This window comes from Ixodes scapularis, unplaced genomic scaffold, assembly GCF_016920785.2.
Source record: "Ixodes scapularis isolate PalLabHiFi unplaced genomic scaffold, ASM1692078v2 PGA_scaffold12__126_contigs__length_90152505, whole genome shotgun sequence".
In the NCBI taxonomy this organism is placed as follows: domain Eukaryota; kingdom Metazoa; phylum Arthropoda; class Arachnida; order Ixodida; family Ixodidae; genus Ixodes; species Ixodes scapularis.
Genome location: NW_024609838.1, coordinates 43857403 through 43882007, shown reverse-complemented (window position 1 = coordinate 43882007; position 24605 = coordinate 43857403). Strand labels below are relative to the sequence as shown.

General features: G+C 45.5%; 1 protein-coding gene across 1 annotated transcript in view; it reads right to left on the bottom strand.

The window, feature by feature from the left end:
• Positions 1-1320: 1320 nt before the first annotated feature.
• Positions 1321-24605, bottom strand: part of LOC8029972 (tyrosine-protein phosphatase 69D) — a 155826-nt gene continuing 132541 nt past the window's right edge. Inside the window, exons 26-29 of the mRNA XM_042289189.1 lie at positions 19600-19725; positions 14211-14371; positions 12935-13070; positions 1321-6593 (exon numbers count right to left, since the gene is read on the bottom strand). Of these exons, the coding sequence (XP_042145123.1) occupies positions 6510-6593; positions 12935-13070; positions 14211-14371; positions 19600-19725 (507 nt within the window). The 3' untranslated portion in view covers positions 1321-6509. The remainder of the gene's footprint in view (positions 6594-12934; positions 13071-14210; positions 14372-19599; positions 19726-24605) is intronic.

The following is a 24605-nucleotide window of genomic DNA, read 5'->3' as shown; positions in this document are numbered from 1 at the left end:
AGCGTAAGTAAACTGGTTTTGCTTGGCGACTGCTGCCGATGCGAAGGCGTCGAAGGTTTGGTTATGGAAGAGAACCAGCTGTGGCGCGAAATACGAACTGGAAGATAAACTTCCAAAGTCGGCGAAGTTGGTACGGCTTCAGAACTTCCCTTCTAGGAGGTGAACATCTGTTGTAGACAAACGCAGTTGGTCTTCGGAACTCGGGAGGCAACATATAGGTTCAGCAGCTGTCAGTTTTCTCCAGTTCTTTGGTCCTGGTTGGACTGCTTTTTGTTAGTTTTAAAGATTCATTAGCTATAGCATGTTACTCTCTCGGTCGAATATCGTCTTTGGTATTGGTGATAAAGGTCTTTGGGGAGGTAAAACTTCAGCAGTTATAAAGCAAGAAACAAAACCAAAGGGTTCTTTAGTACTTGCATACTGAAGGATGTGCTTCTTTTTTGCTAAAATGTATCATCCATCCGTATATCGAATTATTAAGCCGTAGCAAAATGTTGCCTTCCTACACATATCCTTTTATAAACAGTCGTAGCTATAACTACCCATGCATTTCCAAGATTGGCAACAAGTGACAGAGGTCTTTTTATACTGCTTACTTACCTGACAGACCCATAGTGCCTTGTTTTCTTCTAACATGTGAACTAAGAAGTGCTCAAAAGCGAAGCTGAAATAAAATTGAAGCTACCAAAATATGCCAAAACGTTTGTTTTCAGGTGCACTTATATGCTTTTCGACTCTCTTCTTTTATGTAAGTTTTCTTATCGCTATCTCTTTTCTTCACACAAAGAACCAGGGTTGCATGCATTGATTGGCTCCAGGGGTTTCCTCAGGAATTGAAATTACTGGTGTCTAAATTTTTAGGGGGAGGGGGAGGGGGGGGGGGCGGCGGGGCGGGCATTGAGAATAGAGTAGTCGTGAATTAAGGGGGTGCCTTCAGAAAAACAAGGGGGTTGTACATCCCCCCCCCCCCCCCGCCCTCTGCCCCTCTAGGGGGTGTGCAGATAAATCACTGATTGGCTCTAATGCGATAATAAGATTCTTGGGAGTGGCCGTGCCCTGCGTTTCTTAACATAGACTATAATCAGGACGTAGTAATGTAGTAATTAGTCATAGTCAAAATGTCTTTACTTTTCTTGTCTAGAGCATTTCTTGTACGTTCAGTAGTAGACACACTTACAGATGACACAATCAAAACCTAAAAATATTTTCATTCATGCTGTTTGTGTACAGACGATGCTGGCGGGGTCAGCCTCCACACTGGAACTAGAAAGGAGATACAAAGGCAGACCGGTACATTTTTTTTAAGTGATCAGTCCAAAACAGGCAGAATAATTTATTAAAGGAATACACTATTCGATAACATACGCTGAATCACTTGAGCCTTTTCGTGTATGCTGAACCCAAGCGTTCCCAGACCGGGAACCTTTAGGTAGAACTAGATCCTGCATTTGTGTAGATTCTACGTCATGCCTTCTCACTCAATCACACAAACATACGCCCCCCACCCCCAGTCCTGCCTTTTTTTTCTCCTCTGAAGAATGGCAGCCTGTAAACATTCACAATGGCAGAACAAAAATTACAATAAAAGGTGTAGAGAAATGCTGTAAAACAAGTAGGCATGCTGAAGAAGCCTAGGAAGGCGAATTAATATACTATGCATATAATCAATTGGCCGGTCCACGCATGCAGTGCAGCGCTGAGATAATGCAAAGTCAGCTGAATCGCACCACAGCATTACTGTCAACACTGGTTTCATGCTGCATTGTGTGTGTATGCTGGAAAAGGCACGGTCAGATGCAGCAAAATGCTGATACAGCACTGATATAGTAAGTCAGTGCTGTGTTTATAGTGCTGAGTCAGCACTGCGGTGCATATGTGAACAGGCTTTCAAATTACTAAATGACACATTGGACACAAATGCTGCCGCACGCATGGGAGCAGCGTCCAATGTGGATAGCAAGTCGTCTGCTTCTTGTGCAGGAGTTATGGTAACGTCAAAACGACGCTGAGCTCTTGGTGGCTTTGAATGAAAGGATAGTGCGTAAACCAGAATGCAAGATGCCTTGAGGTCTACCCACTTATTTTTTTCCAATCAGCCAATAAGAGCTCGGCATTCTGTCATCATCGTAACCCTTGTGCAAGAAGCAGACGAACTTGCGCTCTGCATTAGCTTTTGTATTTCGTTAAACAATTTGAAGGAATCGATAACGGCATTGGCACTGGACATTCTTAAAAAAGAGGATAAGAAAAAAAAGAAATCTGTCAGGGAGGAGTTGAGTTTTAGAGCTACGCTTTGTAATAACTATATATCTGTGGAAAAACAAACAACAAAAGAAAAGCAGTAGCGCACGGTTTCTGCAGTACGAACTCAGACTGAAACACAATGGCGGTGAATTATACAATGAAAAGAAGAATGAAAAAAATGGAGAAGACTGCAACACTTTAATATAAGTTGTGCTAATTCTCAACTAAATGAAGAGGGAAAAATATCCTGCCTTTGCAGAAAGAACTGAGCAATTAAAACAACTGAAAAAGATTTAAAAAAAACACACACGCACGCCCAACAAGCCTGTCGGTAAATGCATGGGCCATGGTCGACGCAAAATGAGCGGCATACAACAACAATGTATAAATGCAAAAAATAGCAACAACTAAAAACCGAAGGAAAAATAACAAGGCGCACCGAACAGTTTGGGCAAATGAAGCGAGCGGTCGCAATAATCAGTGTCAAAAAATAAAGAACTATACTTATAAAAAGTGTCTCCCCTTTCATTCTTCCCCCCTCACAAAACGTATGAAGACTTGTCACAAATAAGTAAGTTATATGGCTGCTTCTAACTAGATATGAAACAGAAATGTTAGAAGAAAATGTAAATTGAGTTCTGCTCCGTGATATCGCTGTGGTGGTTGTTAAGTCTGATTTCCAATAAAGCACTTGACTAGCTTCTCTTTTTTTTTTTCTGGCTGGTAAACAATGCTTTACATTTACACACAAAAAAAATTCTGTTCAAAAGCCCTTTTGCAAAATTAAGACCAAAAACATGCAGGAAAAAAACAATGCAATCTCCTGTTTTCTTGTGACACACAGTGGGAGTAATAAAACGAAACAAGAAAAGACAAAATAAAAAATGAGCTTGAGGCCTCTGTAGATACGAGACTAACTTGCATGCCATTTCTCACGAGGAAGTGGTGTCAGGCCGTTGAGATTCTAGAATGAGCTTGTAACCTGGGCGAAAGCTGTTATACTTATCACAAAAACATGCGTGAAACCCGCAGCATACGCCGATATACCTGCTACAGTTTGATCTCTGGCTTCCGATTGCAAAACAAGTGTCTGACCCGCATGTATCATCATTTTCGTTCTCAACTGGTTAGTCAGTGCGTCCCATGCTCGCCTGCCTGAAAGGCGAGCTTTGCACCGCTGCTCCGCTGCACTGCGGGGAAGAAGAAATGTTTGGGAGAGCTGATATTTTTAATTTTGCTTGTTCGCACGCACAACCTGAGCAACAAAAAAAAAGTAGTGTAGCAGTTATGGCAGACATAGCATGTCCCCTGAAAGTGTCTCGTCCAAACTTAGAGGCGTTGCTCATGAGACAAGTGACCAGCCTGTTCTATGAGCATGTAGGACATTCTCTAAAACTTTGCAGCGTCCTTCTCTTCGGCTTGGCATGGGGAACTCCCAGGTCTCAGCGAACCATTTTTCCGCCCCTTGAGATGAATTAAGAAACAGTCAACTTTTTTTGTGTTGTGAATGCCATTCAAGTTTACAGATGACTTCACAACGTATTAAAAAAAAATCTAGGCTTAAATGTGTAACATAAGAAATGGCTTGCTGCAATAGTCTTTTGGTTAAAATACAATAAAATAAGACAAAAAAATTAAGACGCAAAAATTCACAAGTGCCAAACAAAGGCAGAAGTATATCCAACGCTGCCGTTCTCAAAGAATGCCGAGATGTGACTTTTGCTTTGTGAAGACTGCCCAATGTAGAAGCGCTGACTACAAGGTATGCATAGAAAAGAAAAAAACTATCTTCCAGTCATTGTATGTTTGCTCTCTAACATTTTAAAATTAAAACACCACACACTCTCTCCCCTTCGACAACTTTCCTTTAGGAAGACCAATGAGGGGTGGAGAAACCGGCACGTATGATAATCTGAGAAAGACTATTTTCTTCTCCTTCTTTTAGAAATTGCAGCTCACAATGCTACCGCTGAATTCTGGGAGGTGCTCCAAGAACTCTGTCTTGTGGCCCGCTCTTCCGCATTGGAGCAGCTCCAAAAAACGCAAAACAAAATTGCTCGGCATCCCTCCACTAAAGAAAGCGTTCACGCTCGCGCACACTCCATTTTAAAAACACACACACATGCACACACTCTGGATTAGAAAACTAAAGTAGAGGAAGTGACGAAGGCTTGTACAAAACAGTCTGTTGCTCCGCAGTATGCCTCGACGTCCATTTTTGTTTCTTCCGGGATCATGGCGGCCCAGCGTCCATGTAAAAAGGTCACCGGCGTCGCACCACCTCTAACTTGCTTCTATAGAAAAGAGACGACGAGCAGCGTTCACCTGCCAAAAGTCCGCCGGTTCCGTATTCGTCCGTCCGAAAACAAACGACGACGGGAGCACGACAACGCATAGCCTCGATATAGATCGCACCAGTCCTACAGCACTGACGTTTGAACTATGCAGCGTCGCAAAAACAACAACAACAAAGTTCTGGATGGAAGTCGCCACTGCTTGCACCGGGCAGGGCAGCGGCTTTGTCCCCGATTCTCGACGGAATGACGCTGACAACACTGTGGACGTGACGCTGAAGATTCGTTTCTCATTTCCCGCACAGTAATTGTGAAGAGTCGTCCAGGTGAACTGTACAGTCTGTGCAGTTCCCCGGCACTGATAATTCAACAGCTTTTCGGTGGAACATCGGATAGCGACTGAAAGCACGAAATCGTTTGTAACCGTTCCGACTGTAGCCATGGCCTCAATTGCAGATTCTCCTCTATGCATGGTATCACAAAACACTTCCTCTCTCTCTCTTCAGCCAGGAAGATGGAAGTCGAGACTTTCACGTCACACGTCAGTCTTCGAACACATTCGCACACTTGGACGCGACGTCGCCTTCTCGCAGCTTCCATGTTCTTGCAATCACTGCTTGCCGAGACGGCTCGAAGACGGCGTGAAGAAGACGGCAAGTTACCATCTTGCGGTGGTCATTAACTGTGGCTTCTTGTTAGAGATGGCAATGACAAGCAAAGATGCTATTGCTCTATTTGATGAGAGTGATTAGCATTTAGTTAAATGTAAAGTTTACACAAGGTGTTCAATGAGAACTGTTGAAATGTAGCTGCCATTAGTTGAAGCTACCTATTTCAGACAGATTTAGTAAAGGATGAACTTGCAGCATGACTGACAACTGCTTTGCAGACAACGGCAGAACCAGCGTCTCAAATACCAGTCTAAAAGACTGCATTTTTTTAATTTGTGTAAAAAAAAAAATAGATACCTGTCAGAAGTTGGGTATCCGCAGTGTCTATCCTTGAGCTCCGTATTAAAATATTCAAATAACCTTGATAAAAAACGAAATACATGAACTGCCGATTGTTCAACAATGGGCTCGTGCAACTATTCAACACTTGCTTCAACCTCAAACTTTAGTATTCTAAAATGACGGAAGCATTTCACGCGAATGAATGACGAAGCTTTAGACAGTTCTTCTCTATGGTTTCGGATTCAGGGAGTAAGCCACATAGCCATCAGACTGGCCGAGACATGTCACAAACAACGAGGGACTTGCTGAAATGTGACTGGAGGAACGAGCGTTTGCCACTTCTTTCAAGTCTCGATTGAAAGCGAACGCACTATGGCACCCTAGACACAGGGTGAACTTTTTTGAATCGCTAGAGCTGCTGTAAGGCTTTCTTTATGCCCCTTCAGCTATTCAGTTGAAGCAATCGCCATCTGCTTCGAGTGTGCTTCGAACTGAAAATCCACTAATTCGCACGAGCCTACTTAACTGCTTTTCAAGAGTACAGCACAAGAAAATTTAATTTATCGATTCGCTGATTGTCTGTTTTCGGGCAGCAGTAGCAGGGACATCTGAAAACGGCTGCATTCAAATGACCGCTGAATTTGAATGAGAGAAATACGAAGTTCCGATCTAAGTAATTAGACAACTCATCAATGAGAAGCAGAAAGAAAAAAAAAAAGCCAAGATGTGTCGTTATACGCGGTCCGTATGGGCGCCTGCATAGAACGCTGGTCACTGCGTGGCCTGTGCATCTTGCCGTCTTCCCAACGCCGTGCATTCGCTGCCAGTCCCGCTGGTCTTCGAGCTTGCGGCGTCTCCTTCGTCCCGCGGGGTGTCAGCGCCGGGGAAGCGGCATTCCTCGGGGTCGGGGAGCGTGGACGTGCGGCTCGCACGAGCAGCCTCCGGTGCCGCCGCCGCTACCGTTGCCGCGCCGCTCATGGTGCCAGTGGACCTTGGAACATCCTAGCATGTGCAGCCCTCATAGCTGGGTGTCTCCCATGTTGCAGAGGTTGTGCGACTCGATGTAGGTCAGCAGGCCCCGGTACAGGAACTCGTACTGGTTCTGCGGGTGGGAGGACAACGGGAGGGTCGTGTTGTAAAACGTTGAGTGTGCACCCGCGTTGCAATAGGTGCACCAAGGTAAATAGGGAACTGGGCCAGTTGGTAAATATTGTACACAATGGGGATGAACAACTAAAAAAAAGATGCCAACAAAAAGAAAACACAAACATGACAGGGCACTGCTGAGTACTGTCGTGTTTGTGTGTTTTCTTTGCATTTGTTTTAGCTGTTTATTGCTATCATGTTCAAGATAAGCTCCCGCGACCCAAAAGGGGAGGCACTCACTTGATTGAATGATGTTTTAGCGAACACCGATGTTTCACCGAATGACACTTTAGTGAATAGTCGGCCGCCGCAAAGCAGCATTTGCTGGTGGGCCAAGTGAGTTAATATTTTTGTAATGAGTTGCCGTGCCAAAAGGTTTCTGGGTCGAATCCAACAATCGACGCTAGCACCTCGAGTGGCTGTCTGAGCAATAAGAGCGACGCTGGCTTCACCCGGCTCCGTCAGCTCTACGTCCATACCTTTGCATGTTCCAATTCTGTACGTTGGTACTGACAGCATCATGCAGAGGCAGCTGTGGCGGCTTGTACGCGATATCTCGCATGTTCATCTTCACATCGGTCGAAAATGTACAGCTTGTGAAGTATGGTTCAGTAAAACATTCTTGAATATGAACGAAAGAATAAAACATTGTAGGGACAAAGACACACAGTACAGTTCTTTCAACAAGCCATCGACATTTAATGATGCCACCTTCAATGCATCAGCCCTTCCTTTCCCCGACTCCAAATTTCTTCGGAAAAAGAAGAAAACCCCAGGGAAAAAAAGAAGATACCCAGTATAAAAAAAAATCCAATTAAAGGGCAACTCTGCTTGATTTCAAAAATTTTGGGATAATGAGTGATTTCACATTAAAAAGCACTAATAAAATGCACTATACAGTGTAGACCGCATATAACGTATGTCGCGGGAGTCGCGAAAATCCGCACTATAAGCGGTACCGCACTATAACCAAAACATCAATTTTTCAGGCCAAAATACATGCCATGAGACAACTTACACTTGTGAAAAGAATTTATTTTATGTTAGATGAAAAATAAAGCTTAGTTTGAGGAAAGTCTATTTCACCAGACTAGTACAGTTCTGTCTCAAGTGTGTTACACATTTTAAAAGAAATGAGCAGCTTTTGCCTGGCGCAGCCTTTTAACGGCGTCGCGGGTTGCGGACGGACGTTGAGAGCGTTCAGGATTGCTAACCCTAATCACTTTTCTCCGGAGATGAAAACGCGTGAAAAATCGCATCCTTCACACGGTACGCGCCAGTAATACCTTGAACTTGAGCGCACGCATGAAATGCGCCAAATAAGAAATCCGGGCGATGTTCGAGGACACAAATGCTTAGAAAGTAAGCAAACACGACGACACGGCCGTTTCTGCCGTCTTGAGAGCGCCGCCTTGACATCGCCGCTCGAGTAGGTGGATCTTCCCTTCTAGTACGTGCTGGGTTATCATAGCGACACACAACGAAAATTCAGTCAAGGATAGCGCTTTTACGCGGAACGATGAGATGAACGCCGTCTACGACGACGATCACAACGTTGATCACAACCAGCAGCCGGCCCGCGACCGGCATGCATGCAACGCGCGCGAACACTTCTCCTCGACCTGCGATTGGTCTGTCGCTGCGGTTGTTTCCAACGCAGCGGAGGGACGCACGCACGTGAACGACACGTGCGTGCGTCCCTCCGTCGCTAGGGCAACTGAAGCCTCTCTCTTCGCTTCTCCCCCTTCTTCGAGCACCCTCTTTGCCCCACGAGTGCCGCTTGCGCAACGCTTGCGGCTCGCGCCGTCAGCACCGTTATCTAGTGTCGCACAGGGAAGCGCGCTCGCTGCTCCGGTCGTCGGCGCGGCCGGCGGGCTGTGCCAGAAACCGCACTATAACCGGTATTTCCCTTCGCGCGCCTGCATTTTAAGCGGTATGTAATTACATGGAGTTCTATGGGAGACGAACCGGTGGTTTAAAAAAACCGCGTTATACCCGGTCCTGCACTATAAGCGGTTACGTTGTAAGTGGTCTATACTGTACATCATTTGCTTCACAAAAAAAATTAGAAAGTTTTTGTTAAATCTTACTATTAACATAAGCAAAAATCGAAACCAAAATTTCAGCTCCGTCAGGCAACATTGGCCTCAAACCGCCAAAAGCACGGCTACCACGTGGTACAAGATGTCACTTGATTATCTATGCAACAACGGGCGGGGTCGAAGTGGGCTACCGTTGGGGCGGGCGTGTGCCAGGAGCAAGTGTCGTCTGCACCGTGGTCTTCACCACGTTTTGGTGTCTTCGCTATCCAACGATGTCTGCACAACTGCGGCGTCAGTCTGTGCACATAATGTGAACGAAACTCCGAGAGACATTAACTAAAAAACGGTATAACGGGCTGAAGTTGAGCTAGTTGGTACATTGATGCAAAAGAAAATGTCAGCTAGAATGCTAGGGACAGAAACACAGAGAGAAGAAGCAGACATAAACACTGCTGACTATCAACTGTGACTTTATACTTTTCATTACCTTAAAGGGGCCCTGCATCATATTTAAGCGTCTACCTTTTTTGCGGTTTCCACGTCCCTTGGGGTTCAGGTAAGCCAGCGGGCTCCTGAACCCCAAACTAAATATCAGTGCGTCATATTTTAACTGGACCATGCGGAAACCCCCTCCACCTACGAGGGCGACCCGTGGTGTGGAAAGCGCACGATATGTGACGTCTTTGGCCCTTGCCTTACTACTGGTCAGAGCCGCTAAAAGTTTCTTTATAGTCGAAATACAAAATATAAGTGGCGCAAACCATTTGAATTATTTATAAAACTAGTTTTTGTTCAACATTTTAAATCAGAAAAGAAACAAATGCAGTTTAGAAAGTACGGAAACAAGAAATGACCCGTCGACACACCCGCCACCAAGCGGTGGAAAAGGCGGCGCATGCTAGAAAGGTGTAGTGGGATCAGGCACCAACGAGTGGTGAGCGTAGAAAGGTCCCGGATGTACGCGGCGGCGCTGCGGTTGTATGGACTAGAGGATCCAACCGGTTCCGAGCGTTCCCAAGGCCTTCAACGAGCAGCTTTGGCTTGCGGTTTCGCCTTTTGGCGGTATGGCAGCGCGAAGTGGCTCCCGTTCTGAACTGATTTTTTCCCCGTGTTCGCTGTCGTTTGTGTCCAATGAAGTGTCATGCCGAATTAGTGTTTAATCGCACAGCAAATGCAATGCGAGCCGCCCTGGCTGCCTGCTTCATACAGCCTAGCCAGAACATGCTTTAGTGGCGCCCTCTCGAGCCGTCGACATGGAGTGCGGCAGCCGTGAGCGCTCGCTAAGCTCACTACCCCTCCTCTAGTTCACGGCCACTCAAGCAACCAAGCACGTCATGAAGGAGGTCATTTTTCGCTTGTTTTTGTAATTTTAACCCCTTAACTGGGGACTTTTTTGACCAAAAATATCTGTGAAATGGGGAGTTTTTTTTTTTTTTAAGTGTTTCTAGTTCTCATAGGTATAACAATAATCTCAAAACCTAAAACAGATTTATTTATATTATGTTGGATCTGCACCCTGGCACTTCCTACAATCCGAAATGGATCTTTCACTGTGCTGGCGTCTTGCCAGGTTGCAGCAGACCCCGAAGTTGATGGTGTTTCTATAAACAATGGTCCTTTTCCACATACCGACGGCACCAGGCGGTGGCTGCACGAACTAAAAATCGAGGAAGTGACCTACCTGCGCTACCAATCGATAATAGGAGCTACACTACCAGTTTCTTTTGCTCTCTGAGCTGCGGCGCGAGCCCAACGCGACTTTAAAGAGGGGCATCGGTGGCGTCCTCCAAAACATTGTGTTTTTCTTTCCGTCCACTTTCTTTTTCTGTGTAACACAATTATATACATATATATGCTGCAATTACTTGTTCTACTTGCTGACCCACAGCCTTTTTCCGAATTTCCTCGATTTTTCGTGCAGACTTCCGCCACTTGGCATCGGGTGCTTGTGCATGCGCAGAACGCTTCTTGAAAAAGGTCCATTGTTCCGCTGTGTCATCTTCAATTTTCGTGTCGGATCCCGAGAAGCATTCCATCGAACTCGAGATATCAACATTGCAGTCGCTGTCCTTGCGAGTGTATTTAGCAGCGGTTCAGCGATTTCTTCGTTGGTCAAGAGACGCGCTGGCGTTTGCTGGAAGCCATTTTCCAAACAAACTGTCAAAAGTGGCATGTATGCATCCTTCTTAAAACTAAAACTGTTTCCGATACACGAGGATAGATGGCGCATCCTACTTACACGCTAAACTGAGCAAGCGTTTAAAGACGCGCTTCCCAACAGCAAAGGAAGTGCAGCGCGTCTACAGACGCGCCCCCCAATCTGCGGTCAAAATTGATGCGCGTCTAAAGACAGCGCGCTCCTTAGTTAAGGGGTTAATTTGCCTATTACTTTTAAAATAAAGCGAAATTCGAGAAAAGAAAAGTTCAGTTACTACCGAAAAAAAACAGCAACAACAACAAAAAAAGTTCATATGGCCTTGTCATCTGTGAGGTGTTGTTCGCAGCTACTACGTTCACTGCACTCAGGTTTGGTGCAAATTAAGGACCAGTAAAAAAGTCCTTGCAGGGCCCCTTTAACACGAATTTGTTTCCCTTTTTTTCTTTTTATTCTGCACATAAAATAATGCCAATAAATAAAATAAAATGTTTACCCATTACACATTTCCCTCTCACCCCAACCTACCCAACTCCACCAACACTTCATCCCTCTTATTTGCCCTCGCGAGGATGTGCCACAGCGCGAAAACTTTTTTTGCTGACCATGATGGAAGGTCATGCTTACACATCAATCGGCACTTTGCTCAATGACCATGGCCTCTAGAATTTCGCGCGCAAAGGTGACTCGGTCGTTAATGCGGTGGCCTGTTTGCCCGATGTACCATTTCCCTCAGGACATGGGAATCTCGTACACACCAGTTTAACACTTCTGTGTGCAGTGTTGCATCACGGTCAGCAAAAAAGAAAAAAGTTCTTGCGATGTGTCACGTCTGCGTGAGGGCAAATAAGGGGGATAAGTTGTTGGTGCAGTTAGGTAGGTTGGGGTGAGAGGGAAATGTGTAACGGGTCAAAATTTAATTTAATTTACTGGCGTTATTTTATGTGCAGAATAATAAAAAAAGAGCTACAAACTTGGGTTAAGATAATCAAGAAGTATAAAGTCACAGTTGATAGTCAGCGGTGTGTATGTCTGCTTCTTCTCTCTGTGCTTTTGTCCCTAACGTTCTAGCTATCCCTTTCTTTTGCACAAATGATGACACGGTGACGGCGGTTGTGACGCGGGAGACGGCAATAATGGCAGGACGGCCAGGTGGCTCTCAAGAAGCAGGCTGCGCAGGCGCGTTACGCCAATCACATGGACACCGCTGAGTGCCGAGAAGAAACGTTGCTGACGACACCAGTTAAGATTGGCCGGAGAAGTAAAAACAAACAAAAAGGGGCAATGTTGATGGTGCTTAGCTCAATGTTGGCTAAGGCAACGCTGTAGCCTTGACTGCGCTGTTGATTGCGCCTTGATTCGTCCGCTAGAGTGAGCCGATTTTGACAACTTGGCAGATTCCGAACTTTGCCAAACCGTTTAAGAAACAGAACTAGGTCGTAATATTTGTCGTGTGGTCTTCCTAGGGAATAGTGAAGAGGACTTCACTTTTTTTTCACAAACAAATATGAAGCAGAGTAAAAATAATTTAAAAAAAAAAGAATGTCAGGGAACTGTTCTTCTTGAAGTTAAGCAGGTTTGTGGTTATGCTGCCGTGTCCTATACCCGGGAGTACGAGCAGCTACAAGAGCAACAAAGAAAAGTGGCACTTTTTTAAGCCACCGGCAGACATAGAAAAGAAACAAGCTTGAGACTGTGCTATATTGCGCACAAGCAGGACCCTCTCAACAAGCTACCATGAGTGTGGTCTCTACTTTAGCGGCGGAGATGTTATGACAGTTTACAAACACAAAATTGGCAATGACATTGTGGAAGATGGGAGCTCGTTCCTACAGCTGTTCCTGTCTGCACCCACGCTTGGGTCAAGGTTGGAGCTACTACAATTCTAGAACATGCACCAAGATGAAACGCGGAGCTGACAAAACCAGATGCCCGTGGCACTCTCAGTACCCTGCCAGCCAGGCGTGGCGCTCGCGTCGCCTATTGGGCTGGTGCCAGAAAATTTTCGATTCGGGCGCAAAGGAATGATGAGATAAGAAGCTCCACAACTGAACACGAAGTGCTTCTCGTGACACTGGAATCGACACGTGTAATACATACCGGCGTCTGCAACATGCAGTGCCGCTGGGAGCGCGTGTAGCGAGCCGCCTGGAAAACGTCCACCCGCTCTTCAGCCTTCAGCTGCTGAATCAGGACGCTCAACGTCACAAAGACGCTGCTCCGATCTCCACCACCGCTGCAGCAACAAGAAACAAAACAAAAAAACACTTAATTAGCTGAAGGTACAAACCATGGAATGATTTGTTCACTCTGGTTAGTCATCATTCACAATAAACACATCATGATCAGAAAGCATTAAAAGGGTTTACTACTTTGTTTACATGCAGTGGTCCTCGTGGAAAAAGAATTCCTATAAGAAGCTAGGTCGCAAAAGTAGCAAAAAAAAATATTGAAGGAAGCTGTCGCGCAGTCAGGTCAGTGTGCACCACGGGTTCTCAAGCTGGGCACTGGGAGCAGGGGGGATTCCCTAGAGTACTCAAAGGGTTCCCCAAGCTCCCAAATTTCTTTGGCTGTCGCTGCAACTAAATAAAGTATCCCAGTTTAAGCAGGTGCTTTAGCGGATCCAAGCTATTCCTTAATGCATGGCTCTACGCTGAATGCTCCCTAGTACATACCTGCATTGTTGTTTACAGGCTTTGTACACCCCTGCGCAGCTTTACTACATCCGCGCCAAGACCGAACGGGGTTCTTTGGATGTCGTCCAAGGTGTATAGGTGTCCCTCAAGGTCAACGACACCGGGAGCCCTTGGTGTACGCCTCGCGCAAAGTTCCCGAGGAAAACCCAAATAAGACCTCACGTGAGATGAAGAGGAATTGTCCGATTCCCTACATCCAGCTTCCTTTACATAGTCCTGTGATAATTGGCAACCGTCACACATACCCGTGGACAATATGAGATGAAACACCCAAACCGGCTTCTTTCTGTCTGCAATCTAGACAAGCTCTATTATCCTTCAATTTATCAAAAAAGCCCCTAGTATGGGACCTCAACTTTGCATTCCATTCCCATTTCAGACCCCAGTTCTCTCAAAAACTGGCAGATTCGCCAAAAAGCACGAAGAACCGTTTCAGCTCATATAATCCGCAACAGTAAATGCGAGGACACTACCATTTCTGCTAATAAAAGGAGTGCACATGACTCTGAAGTCAGTAGTGTGTATGCCTTGATCTGGCTCTCCTCTGTCTGTCCTCCGGCCTGGCCTTAGGTTCGGGCCGAGCTATATCGCGGGTCCCTTTCAACATGCTGAAAAAATTATGAACTAAATTGAGTGCGGTGCAGTCAGGTGACGGCGTGCGTACATGACCGATGCCTCACCTGCAGTGCACAGTGATGGGACCGCTGTTTGGGTGCTGCATCTGTCCCTGCTGGGCACACTCGACGAGGCACAGGACGCTTGCCGTGCTGTCGGCGTCCATGACAGGTTGCCCGACCCAGCCCAGGTACTGCAACTGCGTTGTCCGATGGCTGTCCCCTTGCTGCTGGAACAGGCACAGGGGCAAGACATTTAAAGGGAGTACGAGGGTTGTTTTTACAGCATCAGCTGTATTGAGCTTGTTTTACTGAGTGAGCCTCGCGTCGCGCTCACTGCAGTTGACTTTGGTGCCAGGAGGGGGCCCCACCTGCTCTTTCTCGCTTTCGGTCACCTGTTTGTTGGCCGCCCAGTCGCTCGGTCCCACCTTGGGTGTTGGGATTGAGCACACTAGCGGTTCCATGTGCGATCGACTGTGGTTTACAGAAGACTTGTTGTCTTTGCCGGCGGCTTGCCGCGAGGTTCTTCAGTCGTTGTACCCGGACAGTGACCCGATTGCCTTTAAGGTAACCGCTACGTGCCTATACGCAATGTTCATGCTGGAAAGATCCCGAATCTCGCCACGTGCTACGGGTATGGATACCCGTCCATGCCAGAGGGCCTGCCTCAACTGGATCTTGTGGGGGAGCGTTTGATATCCGCTCAGCGCTCCGAGTCTTTTGCGCAAGGATGGGGTGGCTGAAGCACACGCCGGAGCAAGGTATAAACATGCTCGTGAGAGAGAATGTTGTCGATGACAGGCACCAGCTGATGCTGTCAGTTTGCATTGAGTCACATGATAGTCCACACAATGTTTTTTTCAACTGGGCAAAAAAATTATGAGTAATAAAAAATGCTTTGATACACATAACATTTATATACATACTTTAGCTACTCCTCCACACAATCACTGCACAGACCTAAGCAATTATCACGACGTGACACAAGCCTTTGGATACCCTCCTCAAAGAAGGTTACCACCTGGGTTCCCAGTTATTTTATCATGTGCTCAAAAAGACTGCTCAAAAAGACTGCCAGCTGCCGCAGACATTCTTCCCCGATCCCCATCATCATGGATGCTTGTTCGTCCACCCTGACACTGAATGCAATTTCCTCCATACACATTACACGTCTGTAGCCACTGACGGTCTCAATGACGCATGATGGAATGGCAGAGAAACTAAAGGGCCATCTAAAAGCTTGTGCCACATCATGATCATTACCGAAATCTGTGCAGTGATTATATGGAGAAGTATATACTACAGTATATATATATAAAATGTGTACTGTAAACAACTTAATTTTTGTGAAGGTTAGTTTTTGCGACTTCGAAATTATTGTGAAAAATTGATCACATAGATAAATTGATACAGTGATTATGAAGTGATTTAATTATACAGAAGAGAGAGATTGAAAATGGCGGTCCTAGCGAAGATCTCGAGAAGCTCTGTGTTTCTCCTTTACCTTGGTCCAGTCCTGTTATACTTTCTTCCTTGTATCGAATTATTACCCTGTGGTAATTGAAATGCATATCTTCCCACTTGGGGATTCTCGGTTAAATCCCCACCCCTGTCCGTTTCGATCTGGATGAGCATCGTACTGGCATGCGGTTGTGTATCACTACTGCGTGATGCACGTTGAAGACCCCAGGCTAGCAGCTGACTGCACTGGCTAAATTTCTAATCTACAGGGGGTAACAGTGTTGCCATGTTCTGGCAGACTAAACTCCCACTGTATAAATAACTAAAGACTATTTTGTTTTAGCATACAACTCCCAATTACAAAGTTTTGCGCCCGCATGTGTTCCCAAAATCCACACTTTGCAAAATTTGCAAAATAATAATAACAATAATAATAAAATTTATTTGCAGATAATTTCATCCTGGGTGGCATGCAAGGCTATGCAGAGAGGTGAAAATCCATGCGCAAATGCACCTGCCAGCCTGCCACCCAAAATATAAAAAATAAAAACACACACACGTCAGAACGGCAAGTTTGTCCTTGCTGTTACTACAGTCCAACGTGCTGCAGTCGCAGATTCCTAGCAAAGGAGCGGCAGAACACCGTAGCTTCAATCCGGTCTTGGGGCAGGGGAGAATGTGCGCTGAGTAAAGCCGTAATGAAATCCTGAATCCTCGCCAGGATTGGAGAGGAGCAGTAGCAGCGGGTCCGCGCTCAGATGGGTTGAAACTGCCCTGACCTCTTGCTTAGCCTTGGAAGGGTGGCAAAGTATGAGCCCTTTAAGTGGACCGTCAAGGAGGTGGCAGATGAGGTTCACTCTGGCGACTCTCCTCCAGTGAGACAAGGGCTGCCATCTGAGGCGTTTTAGACGACCCTCATATGGCAGTAAAGGCTCGTTCTGGCGGGCAAAGAAGGTCCATGTTGCGCGCCGATGCATGCTTTCCAGCCGGTCGGCTAAATTAATCTGGCACCGATGCCACACTGTACAACAATACAGGGGTTGAGGGAGCACGAGTGCACTGCATAAAACACAAAAAGTTGCTAGACCACACATCTTTCAGACCCGTGTCACAAATCACAGAAGATGTCTGGTCTTGGCTACTGCATTTCCAATATGCACTAAAAATGACAGGTCAGGTGTGAATATCACACCAAGAATTGACATAGATGTAATTCAAGCGAGAGGGATGTCGGATAGAGTATATGCGGAGTCCCTGGGTTGCGACTGGCTGATCTGCATGACAGCGCACTTGGATGCGTTCAGGACGAGACAGTTTAGTTCAGACCACTGCTGGACTTTGGACAAATGAGGTTGGAGGATGCACCAACTGGCGTGACGGGGCATTCGAACAAGTAGAGTGGTATCATCTGTGTACTGAAATGTTTGTATTTCGTTGCAATGGGCGAGATCATTTATATACAACGAAAACAAGGTTGGGCCGAGTGGTACACCAGCTGTGACCGCGAAACACTCAGAGCGTGATCCATAAAAAAAGGACTTGGTGTGTACGATCAGTAAGAAAACCTATCCACAAAAGCAGGAGTCTGCAGACACCAGCTTGCACCGCTTTTTGCGGAAGCATGTCGTGGTTCAGCGTGTCGAGCGTGCTGCTGAAGTCTAGCTGCATCAAGTCGGTTGAAATGCCGGAGTTGAGGTTTTCGCTGAAGTAATGAGTGACTGTTGCCAGTGCAGTATCGCAGCTCCCATTCTTTCTAAAGCCATGCTGAGTGGAAGCAACAAGGTCATTGTCTTCACAATAGTCAAGCAACTTGCAATGGATCATCCGTTCAAATGTTTGGCACAATATATCGTTGTAACTGCCACTGGGTGGTAGTTGCCTGCGGTGTAGGTTGACTTGCCTTTGCCCTTGTGAATGAGCGTGATTAAAGCCCACTTCCATGTGTCTGGGGCGAAGGCATTATCCGCAAACAGGGATGGGCAGTATTTCAAATACAAGTATTTGAAATACGTATTTCAAATACTTTGTGTATTTTGCATTTGTATTTAATTACAAATTGGGTAATGTATTTGACGTGTGTATTTAAATACTAAAACGTGGGTATTTCAAATACAATTGTAATTAAATACAATGTTGCGGGCGAAAATACATCCCTCAAAGTTATTATCACTGTAACATTCGGTGCAGAACTACGTTCCGCACCGAATGCACTGTCTCTCAATCAAGCACAAGCGTTTAGTGACTTTGTGATTACGGTGCTAGTCCAGGGCAAGAATAGTGACTAAATCGACGTTCACAGGCAGACTGGCTAAATAAGTGCCTGTGACAACGTGTGATGCTTTCCATCCTGATTTCCATTCATAGTTTTGCCTGGAACATTGTAAATGCGCGGGTCGTCCTGATTTTCGTAACTGGTGCGAGTTGCAACAATAAAAAATTATCTAGCTAGTGCTGCACGTCTTGGTCGTCTCGATTCTTTGTTGGTCTATAGAAAAATGTAATCGACAAAAAAGCTTCTTGAAGCTCTGCACTTTTTCACCTATTACGTCTAAGCTCATTACATTTTTTTTTGTGTGATTATATTTCTATTACGTTACTAGAGCCTCGCACACTAGCTCCTGAGTGTGCGATGCAAAATTAAAATGAGATACCCAGAAACACGATGCAGGTGCCCTGAAGTCACTGGCGCAAATTTTGAGGAATGTATTTGGAAAAGCATTTGGAGGAGAACAAATACATTTGGTTGTATTTGTATATTGTACTTAAATGCTTTTTTGGAATTGTAATTAGACTTGTAATTAAATACATTTTTGATGAAGTATTTTGTATTTGTATTTCGATACATATTTGTATGTATTTTGCTCATCCCTGTCCGCAAATAAGTGCTGCATACTGAGCACAGGGCATGCAATGTGAGGGAATAGGAATTTGAAGAATGTGGAAGCAAGGTGGTCAGGCCCAGTTGAGCAGGATGGCTTGATGCGCTCGATGGCACCCGGTAGGTCGTCGGGGGAGAACTGAATGGTGGACATAGAGCTGGATGGACGAGGCACATTCGCATTCGCTTCGGCAATACGCTAGCTGGTCTACGTTGATGCTGTCCAAATGGCTTCTTTACACAGAAGAGAACTGTGTGGTAAGCAGCTGAGCGATATTTTACGGCGACGTTACCCGGCTGTCACCAGATATAAGGCACGGTTGTTGAGTGGTGGACCGCTGCTGGCCAATATAGGTCCAAAACATTTTCGGATCCTGTTTAATCTTGTCGGCAATGTGGCATACATAGTCGGTGTGGGCCACATGAATGGCCGATTTGAGGGACCTGTGGAGCTGCTTTGCTTCTTAGAGCAGGTCTGGGCAATGCAGGTGCGCAGCTTTCTTAAAGCAGGCCCTCTTTCTGCGTGCTAGTTTTAGCAGCTCAGGAGTCTTCCATGGCGAACGTTTAATGTCAGGCTGAGCACGATCTGCCTGGAATGCAGTCTTTCTGAATACCACATGCAAGGTCACACCAGAGTTCATAGTTAGAGGCAAATTAAAGGCCTCTGGTGGTGATGCACCAGAGAAGAAGGTGTGCTGCAGTTGTGACAGGTGCGCATGTTCGGTGTTGGCGTAGTTTCAGAGCGTGCAAGCAAGGCAGCCCCTGCGAGGCACCTGGGTTGCTAAAGTCGGCTCAAATGCCAGGTGGTCACTCCCGACCGCTCTTGAAATGTCCAAGACAAACGCTAAGTGAAGGAAGCTGGATTAGTGCCGCTTGGAGCGTGTGTAGTAGACCGGCAGATTTTATGAAGTCCCGCAGAGCCCATTGTGTCAAGGAATTGAGCCCACGAAAATAAAGCCATTTACAGTGTGAAAACAGTTTTCATCACTCGTGTTTTGTTACGCAGTTCAACGGAGCTTGAAAAAAACAAACTGCCCTCAAATATTACTTTGCTAGCACAAAAACCAACGAGCTAGTGTTGGCAGTCTAAACTCTACCTTTGACAAAAGCACATACCTTGACGTTGATGACGTCAAACTCCCTCCTGATGAAGTGATTGCCAACGTCCTGGGACACAAATTTGACTTTGACGTAGTCGCACATGAGTTCACCGTCCGAGGGCCAGTACTGTTGGCACTTGGTCTGCAAATCATGCAAAAAAAAACAATAGACAAAGTAACATGTAGCAGGTTCAACTTTCTTGTCACAATTCCATGATGACATCGAAAACTCGAGGAAAGTTCAACATATATGCGTGTGCAAAACAAGTGCATGCAATGCTGCAAGAAGACTGAACAGTCTCTGCTCTTTGGTACAACAAAAGGTGACTCTATATGAACAGGCAAGCCACTATGGTAGTACTGACTTGCTGACTGTCAGTACTTTCACAACCTCTCTTTTTTTATTACAAACATTGCTTGCCAAGTTTTGTGATGAAGCAAACAACAAAACGTACCATGACACCATATAATGATAGTCTTATTTCTATACTGTACTTGACCAGGCTTCATTATTTTTAGGGGGCAATTTTCTGATGCACACATGGCAGATTATCTTGAAGTGGGCTGATGGGAGCGAAATATATTCGGCGAAAAATTTCTGTATGTCAAAATATTTCTACATTTATAGAAAATCAAACCGAGCAGACTTCATGCTGTCATAGCAAACCCACGTAAAAAAAGGACAAGAAGCAATTCTATGTAACATACTGTAACCCGCAAGTGCGAGAAATCCTGCTGAGTGTTAGGTTCATTAAAAAAAAGAATTGGCAAAAATTTCTTTAACAGATATTATGATCTGTTGTGCTTCCAACAACCTTGGCATACGTCAAAGCATGGTTGGGCAGTATTTCAATTTCAATGGGCAGTATTGCGATAGTACGGGAGTGGCCAAGCTGCGGCTCTTCGCATGTCAAAGTGCGGCTCGCGGCTCCCTTCCCTACCTACCCCCCCCCCACACGCACACACACACTTCGCCGCCTCCCTCCCCAAAAAGAGAAATGGAACGCGTTTTAAATCGAAAGACAGGTTGTGGTTCGGTAGTCTTGTGCTACTACTACCTTACGTGGATGTTGAACTGCTTTTGACTCGGATGTAATGAAAGCAGTTCAAGTTTCGTTTATGACTCTGAACAAAAGTTTGCCCCCCCCCCCCCCCCCCCCTGCAGCTCTTGGAAGTTTCGTGGTTTTGTCTGTGGCTCTTAGGCCAGGTCAGCCTGGCCACCCCTGCGATAGTAGGTATTTTTGAAATACATTTTTTATTTATATTTCTCTGTGACAATACAATTTTTCAACTGTATTTTGTATTTCTGTATTAAATACATTTTCGGGTGTATTCCTGGTACTGCAATACCATCGGGAAGGTGTATCTCGTTACAACTTTTATAGTGTATTTATTTTGGGTGCAGAAACGTCAACGTTGAAATCCTACAGCGAGTACTTGTTTGTGGGTAATAAACATTGCACAATTAATGAAGATTGTGTTTCTTTGTTGTTCCTCGTATACACTAGCTGGAGCATCTCACCAGTTTTATGGAGTATGGGGACATCTCAAACAGGTTCCTGACAAAATGTATTTCGCTATTTGTATTTCTGCAAAATGCTTTTTATTATTTGTATTTTCAAATGCTTTTCATACGTCACAAATGTATTTTTGATACGTATCACGACATCTTTTTATAAATGTATTTCAGTGTTAGTATTTTAGGCGTCTTTGCCATGTATCCCAGCTAGTACCCTATTCACATTTCCAAAGACAGTCGAGCCCGGTTAATTACACTCGGGTATTTCGAATTATTGTTTATATCAAACAGCCCGAACATCCCCTTGAAAATCACATGTAAAAATATAGAAGCATTGTCTTTTCGTATCGAACTCCTATGGCAGGGTCACTCGATATAGCGAAGGAAGCCTGCCCCCCCCTCCGTTGCTTTTGACATCTTGGGTAAAACAAGCTGAACAAAGGAAGGAAAGTGACAAGGAGAAAAGATTGGCGAACCGATCGCTGGACTACCAACTGTTTTTTATTAAATCTTTCTCTTCTTCTATTAATTCATCTCCGATCATCCTTTTTCTTTTTCTTTCTCATTGCTCTTATTTTTGCTCTTATTTTGCTTATTTTTTTCTCCCGATTTTTATCAATTACCCACGAAGGGTGCCGTGTAGAAAGAGTTTTTCTTTGGCTTGTAAGGTAAGTGAAGGGATGCTCACGCACTTGTCATCTCCTTCGTCGATAGCAAGGGCCTCTAAAACCTCCCTTGCAACCCGGTTTCTATGGTGTCCCATTATGTGAAAATTGTCGAGCTCTGCTGTACACAGGCATGTCCGACAATGGGCAGCTAAATGTCCTGGTCCCGCAAGGTTCCTGAGGTTCGCTGCATGTTCACGTGCTCGGTCGTTAATACATCGACCGGTCTGTCCGATGTAGAAGCGGCCACATGTTAGCGGTATGTGATATATAACTTCCTTTTCACACGGAGCGTATTGTGTTCGGTGCCTGGTGTTACACTTTTCCTTGGTGTTGAATGGTACCTGATTAATTTTGCGGCACATTGAATAGGCCTTGTTAGGTGCCGAGCAGATGACTTGCACGTTTTGCCGGTTCGCTATCTTTTTTAACTTATGGGTAACCCCGTGAATATATGGTATCACTACAAAGGGTGGTCTGGGTTTTTTTTTTTTGTTTGTTGACTCGTAGCTTTGTTTGTCTTGATGGTGCGGCATATTTTTTCGCAGATGGAGGCCATCATGGGTTTCGAGTATCCCGCGTTATGAAGCCGAGACATTTGGGTGTCAAAACTTTGTTGTACTTGATGTGGACATGATTTCTTTAGACTAGCTGTAAGGGCTGAGATGGCCACAGCTTGTTTTACGTTCTTAGAATGTTCCGATTCAAAAGGAAGAAATGCCTTCCCTGATCGTGCTTGATATTTCCAACAAACATGTCCTGTTTTGAATGTCAAAGCTAAATCCAGAAACCGAATGGAATCGTCCACAGGAGTCTCATAGGTGAAGTTTAGACCCAAACAGCTTTGTTGGAATAGTGTCATGGTGGTGTTGAGGCATCCGTCTTCTTTTTCTTTAATTTTTGTGGTGGATAGAATAAGAAAATCGTCCACATATCCAAAGATACCCGCTATGTGTGTATCTTTTAGTACCTTCTGGATGGCTCGTCCGCACATGGCAAGAAAAATATCAGATAGAAGAGGAGCCACTTGTGAGCCGATGCACACTCCACTCTTTTGCACGTACTTGTGTTCTTGATGATCTACTACTGATTGATTGATTGTCCGATTGCGCAGGTGGCGAGCACATCGCTTGCCTTGCTTGACTGGCAGACTGCCAAGCCAGGGGGAAGATACGCAACAAAAAAGCAGTTGTAAAAAAAAAAAAATGAACCTTAAAAAAAAGTGGAGGATGGCAAGAGGAAGGGGAAGGGCACGCATGCATGTAGGGACAGCAGGGAGTGTCCGCTGTCGGAACGGAAACCTGCGCCTGAATTCCCCGAACACTGCTGATGTTGCGCGACTCCCTAAACCTAAATAAAGCAACAACAAAAAAAAAAGTCCTCTGCAAGTTGAGTGTGTCGACAACAACGGTTATGCAATCGCACTTTGAACGCCTTATCTTTACCTTTTTCTTTTGTCGTTATTGTATTTCCCGTTTTTCTTAGTTTGCTCTCTTTTTCTGGCGCCTGAATTTAGTGAGCTTTCTTTTTTGTTGCTTGCTTAACTTTTTATTTATGGATCAAGACATTCTTTTTTATGCGTCTCGCTTTTCCGTTTTTCTTTCATTTTTTTTTTTATTTTCGTGTTTTGTTGTTTATGCTGTGGGGAGGTCCCGGCCAGGAGCGTGTGTAAGCTCGGCGGTGTTTGCGGTCTCCGCCAACTACGCTCCACTGTATTTAGCGGCTCTCGGATGCCGTTTGGTAAGCTCCCGTCGTGACCTTCGGTGTTAGCAGAGACGCCAGAAAATTTCACCTCGAGCTTAATTTAACATAATTTGTAAATTTGTAGCGTGAGCTACACTGGCCGAGGTTGAGCAGTTTCGCGTGGCTTCCAAAGAGCCGTGCTGCGCATGCGCGGGGAGCAGTGACGTCACACTGCGCACTGCTGGCGTGCCAGAGCCGCCGCCGCCGCGCGCTCCGCCGCCGCCACGCGCGCCTCGCCGGTCTGCATTTTTTAGAGGAGTGACGTCATAGCCGCGGCAGACGCACTGGCGCCGCCGCGTGCCCAGCTGTGTGCCTCCGTTGCGCAGTAGCCAAATCTGACGCTGCACCAGAGTTGCCTGATAGCGCCTCTCATTTTGTGCGCATAAGCTCACGCTACGTATATCCTGGCATAGCCGAGCTAAGCCACCGCAATTTTTTGTATATCAAATTATTGATATATAGAACTATTTTTTTTATCCCCTTTGAATTCAATATATCCGGGTTTCGACTTCTTTTTAGAGTATTTCGTCACAGCTCACTTTGTGCCTCATGACATTGCTACTGAGCAATCCTGCTGTTCACAGCAATCCTGCCAACGGTGCAGGGGTGGAACTGAGTACGAAAAATGTTTGTTTTGCCGGAACTCTTGCGACCTCTTAAAACTGGGTTCCTTAAAACCTCTTACAACGAGAGGACACACTGCCGCCATCTATTGGGTCACAGCGTAAACTTGGCAGTCCGGCATATTTTCTATTTCTCTCGCGCATTATCCTTTCTTTCTTGGCTCAAAAAGCTTTTGTCAACGTTATAAACAAGCCTTTCTTATAGGTATTACGCATATTTGACCTCGGAAATCCCTCAAAACATTCGCTTTTGTAAAATGCAGTTCCAGGGTCACCGCATAGATGGCGCCAGCGTGCCAGTGTGTTCTCTCGTCCTAAGAAATTTTAAGAGGTTTTAACAAGTCTCGTCTCTCTCAGTCGTACTCGGTTGCAAGAGTTTGAACGGGCCCTTACACTGCAGCCGATCGTTTGGCAGAAATTTCAGCAACCACAGGTTAAAGCGCCCCCACGACAGAAATGCTTAGATCGGTTA